General features: G+C 31.2%; 1 protein-coding gene across 1 annotated transcript; it reads left to right on the top strand.

The window, feature by feature from the left end:
- Window positions 1-3,058: 3,058 nt before the first annotated feature.
- On the top strand, window positions 3,059-6,043 carry LOC145041105 (AP-1 complex subunit mu-2-like). Its single transcript, XM_078989038.1, has 10 exons — window positions 3,059-3,440; window positions 3,955-4,110; window positions 4,197-4,259; window positions 4,351-4,527; window positions 4,600-4,703; window positions 4,788-4,895; window positions 5,041-5,235; window positions 5,330-5,471; window positions 5,562-5,684; window positions 5,771-6,043. Exons 1-10 carry the CDS (start codon window positions 3,312-3,314, stop codon window positions 5,867-5,869), a joined length of 1,296 nt encoding a protein of 431 aa, XP_078845164.1. The 5' UTR covers window positions 3,059-3,311; the 3' UTR covers window positions 5,870-6,043.
- The last annotated feature ends 521 nt before the right edge of the window (window positions 6,044-6,564 follow it).

The following is a 6,564-nucleotide window of genomic DNA, read 5'->3' as shown; positions in this document are numbered from 1 at the left end:
TTTATTTTCTCCCGAATTGAATCGGGTTTTGTTTTCTTGAGGACAAGAACATGTTCAAGCTTTGGGTGATTTTTTAGGTGCATAACTTGCATCTTTTTATATACTTATTTCAAATAGAATTATATGGCATTTTAGTGTATTTTTGCAAGAATTCTTGCATTTTCGGGACATAATCAAGGATCTATCTACTTTTCACGGTTTTTATGGATGTTTTAGGGTGATTTGAAGATTAGAACAAACTTAGGATTTTTTAGGGAAGCTCTGTATGAAGTTTCAAAATTTTTGGAGCTAAATTAAAAAATCGGATAATATGCATTTTTTAGTAGATTACACGAGTCGTGCTTTGTGAAAGCATAATTACATGAGCCTGCACTTTGGCAATTTCTTAACAGAATAAGGCAATTACACAGGTCGTGTAATGGCAAGACATCATTACACGAGCCCTTGTAACGGAGATTGTCAGTTTTTTCAAGTTTACAACTTCCGATTAAAATGAGTTTTTTACGCATTTTCAGAGGACTTCGGCCAAGAACTTAAAGGGGACGATTTTCACACATCTTATCACCATTTTGCACCTTGGAAACTCTTTTTTCTTGATTTTGTAAGTTTGTTAAAATACATTATTTTCTTGATTTTGTTAGCCACACATGACATATAGGACATTGTTGGTATTAATTGCTTGAACTTAAAGTCTTTTAGTGATCTAATCTAAGAGTTTGTTTGGATTTAATCAACTAAATGAAGTTTTACTTGAAGATCATATTTTGAGTAAAATACTTTAGTCAATTTGGAGATATTAGAGCTTTTTAATATCTTAATTACCAATCTAGATTGAACATAAATTGAAGCCATATGACATCTTACAACATAGTACTTGAATATGATTTGGAATCGGAAATGTATTTTAATTATTTAAATTGAATCTTGATTTAGTTAATACATGAATTTTCATTTAATGTTGACAACCAAACATTTGGATTTTCATCAATGAAGTCAAAAAATGGCGACGAATTAGCTTATCCGTCAGTGTGTTTGATGAGCTTGCCTTATGCCAAATTACAAAGGAATAAGATTGAAGAAAATCAACCCATTTTTCATGGTGGGGATTGAGCTTATGTTGAGTATTTATAAATCTTAGCGCATGGCGATCAGGAAAAGAATGAACTCGTTGACAATAAATAATGTCGCCAATATTCCAAACTTGGATAATTGCATAAAACTCTTTGCCATATGTTGAGTACTTACAAGGATCGTCGTTAAACTTTTCAATAAAAAAGCGATTGTTAGTTGATTTCAAATTAATACCCCTTTAAGTGGGGTTTTATGAAGTCACGTAACGTCGTTGGTTTTGCCGGCGTGTCCGTGACCATGATGATGAATATAGACGCGGAGAATCCTTAAATGACTAAACATCGCCATCGGGATTGGTTGTGAAAAAGAGACAATATTAAAACTAGCATAAGAATCTGATTTATTATGTTGTTATTTGACTAATATTCCTGAACAACATGCAAATGCAATGAATGAAACATGTTTTACCCTATCTGGTGAGATAGAATATATGAGAGGATGCTAGTTCAATTTATAAAGTATATCACAAATATGGCATTCAGAAACATGTACAGGCTATCTTGTGGGATGCTAGTGATAAAATTGGAAATATTGTAGATAGATTTTTTCTTAATAATTATGCAGTTTCTATTTACAGTTGGATCGAGAATTAAGATCCATTGTATATAAATAATTTAAAAATAATAAAAAGTTAAATAGAACTTTAATTTTATGGATTTTATTGGGTTTTTTTTAGCAAAAATACTTCTCTTTTTCATCCCAAAAATTTTGATGATATGTATTTTGAACATAAAAATGTCAAAGTTATGTTGAAATGGACATTGCCATGTGTATCCCTAACTTCCAAAACAGTGAAATTATAATGATGCCCTTAAGAACATCTCCTTGTATCCACATCCAAAGTCATAATCACAACATCCATTCTCGTATTTTTGAGCTTATGGTACATAAAAAACCCCGAATTATTGGCTCTAGTTCAAAGGTATCACGACTTACTTGTTCATGTCTACACTGAATTTTTTTTCTTTGATATTTGATAAGACGAGTAGTCGTGTGGTATGAAAGTGGTTGAACGGAAAACCCAAATTTGTATATATTCAAATAATTTATAACCTATGGGAACCACGGTTATAAAATTAATAAAAATTTTATAATAAAAATTTATAAATTATTAGACAATTATTTTGAATAAATCATTTTGAATAAATTATTAATTAAGGAATATATCAAAATTTTAAAATTATTATAACTTCAAATTTAACATATAATTAGAAATGTATATTTGAATTTTAAAATGAATTATCTAATATATCTACATGATACATAACATAATATTAATAAGAATGACACTTATTAAAACTATTCATTTATTAGAATACTAGGTGTGAACCCCGTGTATTACACGGGTTGATTTAAAAAAAAAATATATTAAACATTAAAGTGTAAATAAAAAATATTTTTTAATGTAAAATTTTAAAATAAAAAAGAAAGAAACATATTTATTGCAATTTAATATATATATATATATATATATATATATATATATATATATATATATATATATATATATATATATAATGCTTTACATATATAGGTATATGATTTTAATTTTAAAAATTGAAACAAATCAAAAATTGACAAGTGGATAATATTTATTTTAAAAATACCATAAAATGACAAGTGTTAAAACTCATAAGAGATTGATATGTGGTAAAAAAAACCTTTATTTTTAAGGAAGATAAATAATAATATAAATAGACAAACTCGAAAGACTTCATCGTTATGTAGTTATAGACGTTCAAAGAAGATGTTTAATACTAATGTTACTCGGTTATTGTAAAGGTGGTAAAGTGTGATAATGTATTCGGGCCCGGTTTAATTTCTACTCCATATTTTGGGCTTGTTCATGTATCTAATGGGCTCATTCAACGGACAGATCAAACCGGCATTACCCGACGCCCACTGCCCACTGGCTGACTGAGCTACGTCGTCGTCATCATCATCATCACAAGCTTGATTTTCTTTTTGAAACACGCCGAGAAGTAAACAGATCGATCATACACAACAATTTTCTTAGTCGCTGTGTGAAATTTTGTTTTCTGTTGCGAATTGGAGCAGATACGTAATGTCTATTTGATCCCTAGGAAGATTTCGTTCATTCACCTCTCAATCGACCAGAAACCAGATCTTAATTCGGAATCAATCAATACAGATCTGATCTACCTGGCTCCGGATAATTGATGGCAGGGGCGGCCTCTGCGCTGTTCCTCCTCGACATCAAAGGCCGTGTTCTGGTGTGGCGCGACTACCGTGGCGACGTGTCTGCAGTTCAGGCCGAACGTTTCTTCACCAAACTGATTGAAAAAGAGGTATTTTCATGTTCGTTTTTCTTTCAGATAGCTTTTTTATGCTGTTTGTCTTGGTTAGAAACCTAAACACGATAAGTAAAACAATACCTACTCATAAAGTAGGTTGATTAAGCAAAGATGTTTGTATTTCCAGTTAGGTATTGGTAAATTGAGAGGGTTTGAATAAGAATCTGTTCCAGTTGGCTTCCAATTGATTTCTTGCACACAGATAAATCTGTTAAAATCCACCAGTCCATTCAATTTTCGGTTGGAATTTCATGCCTTCATTTAATAAACAATTCAGTAAGAACTTGTGAAGCAGTGAGTTTGGGCATTGGTTGAGCTGAAGATTTTAATAATAAGATCAATATGTTTGCAGAGTTTAAATTACATAAGGTTTTTGCACTTTTATTTTTAGTTAAAAGCACTGTTATAATACTAAACCTTCAAACATATATTGAGGTTAAGTTATGTTTTTATGAAGCTGTATGAAATGAGTATGTTTATAACGTGTTGATGTTCTGATGAACTTCAGGGTGATCAAGATTCTCAAGATTCTCAAGGTCCAGTTGTCTATGATAATGGTGTCACTTATATGTTCATACAACACAGCAATATATATCTAATGATTGCTTCGAGACAGAACTGTAATGCTGCTAGTCTTCTCCTATTTCTACACCGTTTAGTTGATGTAAGTATTGAATTTGAAATTTTGAATGAATATATATGATCACTTATAATTCTTATTAATCAGATTATCGTTTTAATTTGTAACAGGTGTTTAAGCATTACTTTGAGGAGTTGGAAGAGGAATCACTTCGAGATAACTTTGTTGTAGTGGTATGAATATGTATATATATGTATGACTCTATACATCCAACATTGATTATTAGAAGCAAAAGTTGACTCAAAGATTTATTATGTCTTGCAGTATGAGTTGCTTGATGAAATGATGGACTTTGGTTACCCTCAATTCACTGAAGCTAAAATCCTTAGTGAGTTCATCAAGACTGATGCATATAGGATGGAAGTTTCACAGAGACCTCCCATGGCTGTTACAAATGCTGTCTCATGGCGTAGTGAAGGAATACATTACAAAAAGAATGAGGCATGTCTTTTCTAAACGATTACTATGACTCATATTACAATTTACAAACAAACAATTTGTTAATCTCTTCAGGTGTTTCTGGATGTTGTGGAGAGTGTGAATATGCTCGTGAACAGCAATGGGCAAATAGTTAGATCAGAAGTCGTTGGTGCATTGAAGATGCGGACTTATTTGAGGTCAAAAACTAAATTTCTCTTCTTTTTTTTTTTGCTATATATCTTTTAAAAGTTTTTTAAAAAAAAAATTCATTCTTGTTACAGTGGTATGCCTGAGTGTAAGCTTGGACTGAATGATAGAGTATTATTGGAGGCACAAGGACGAACTACTAAGGGAAAAGCCATAGACTTGGATGACATTAAGTTCCACCAGTAATTTATCATATTTTCTTTAATTCTTATATATATATATATATATATATATATATATATATATATATATATATATATATATATATATATATATATATATATATAGTTTTATAAAACTGGAGTGTATGTACAAAATTTGGTGTAGATGTGTGCGATTGGCTCGATTTGAAAATGATAGGACAATATCATTTGTGCCTCCTGATGGAGCGTTTGACCTGATGACATATCGACTTAGCACTCAGGTGAAGCCTTTGATTTGGGTGGAAGCTCAAATTGAAAGGCATTCAAGAAGCCGGATGGAAATTATGGTAAAAGCCAGGAGTCAATTCAAGGAGCGAAGGTATGTACTATGTAATTTTTATTTTATTAAAAAAAAAAAAAAAAAGAAAGAATGTTAGTTTAATGGAAAAAAATTGTTTGATAATAATTTACAGCACTGCAACAAATGTCGAAATTGAACTGCCTGTGCCAGCGGATGCTACAAACCCTAATATTCGAACCTCCATGGGATCTGCTTCCTATGCACCAGAAAACGATGCTCTCTCCTGGAAAATTAAATCTTTTCCAGGTGGTAAGGTAATCAATCATCTCTAAATACTAAATACAATTACACTTTTATTTTATTATTTCTATAAATAAAATATAATATAATATATGTCTTTTCAGGAATATATGTTGAGAGCTGAGTTTAGTCTTCCGAGTATAACAGCGGAAGAAGCGGTCCCCGAGAGAAAAGCTCCTATCCGTGTCAAATTCGAGATACCATATTTTACGGTCTCAGGAATTCAGGTAAATTTTAATTTTATTTACCCTGTTTGTTTTTTTTTACTTAATACAGAAAGAAAGAACGACTTAACAGATTCACCCTGTTGCAGGTTCGTTATCTAAAGATTATTGAAAAGAGTGGTTACCAAGCTCTTCCGTGGGTTCGATATATAACAATGGCGGGTGAATACGAACTAAGACTTATGTGAATTGTTTGTTTGTTTGTTATTGTTGTTGTTGTTGTTGTTTCATGCACTTATTAAAGGAAACTTGTAACTTGTCATCATGTTGTTTACCTACAAAAAAAAAAAAAAAAAACCTTTTTTTTGTGTATTTTTTTGGAACCTCAAATCTGTAATTACATTTTAGACATTTCTACTTTATTCCCCAACAAGTCTTTAGCTGTTTCCTGTTTAAGTCTTATACATTTTAGAAATAAAATAAAATTATTGAAGAAGTGGTTAGAAGGCTCTTCCCATATATGAAATACAAGTTATGTGAGAGCCGATGCAAACTTTTTGTTGGTATCGTTGCTCAGTTTGTTGGCATCGTTGCTCTAAAAGAAACTGGTAAGTTGCAATGCTTACCTTTGGATCTGAAATCAGAGCAGCCCAAAACCAATATAACCCGGAATAAGCACGTTGTATTGTGGTTTTAAACTTGTTTATTATTAAATAACCATGTCAACCTGTTTTGTTTAATTAGTTGCTAACTCACTAATGTGTTTAAATGTGTCTATATATTTTATATTTTACTTAATTTTCGGACATTTTCCCCGGCGGGATATTGCTCTTTTTTTTTTTTTTTTTTTCAGTGAGTTTGGATTAACTACGTCTAGATTTTCTTTTCGTTGGACTTTCATCTGGAATTTTCATGATTCACGATAAGATTGTGCTACAAATCA

This window comes from Lactuca saligna, chromosome 4 (genome assembly GCF_052625555.1).
Source record: "Lactuca saligna cultivar CGN05327 chromosome 4, ASM5262555v1, whole genome shotgun sequence".
Lineage (NCBI taxonomy): Eukaryota > Viridiplantae > Streptophyta > Magnoliopsida > Asterales > Asteraceae > Lactuca > Lactuca saligna.
This window is presented reverse-complemented; position numbering and strand designations above follow the sequence as displayed.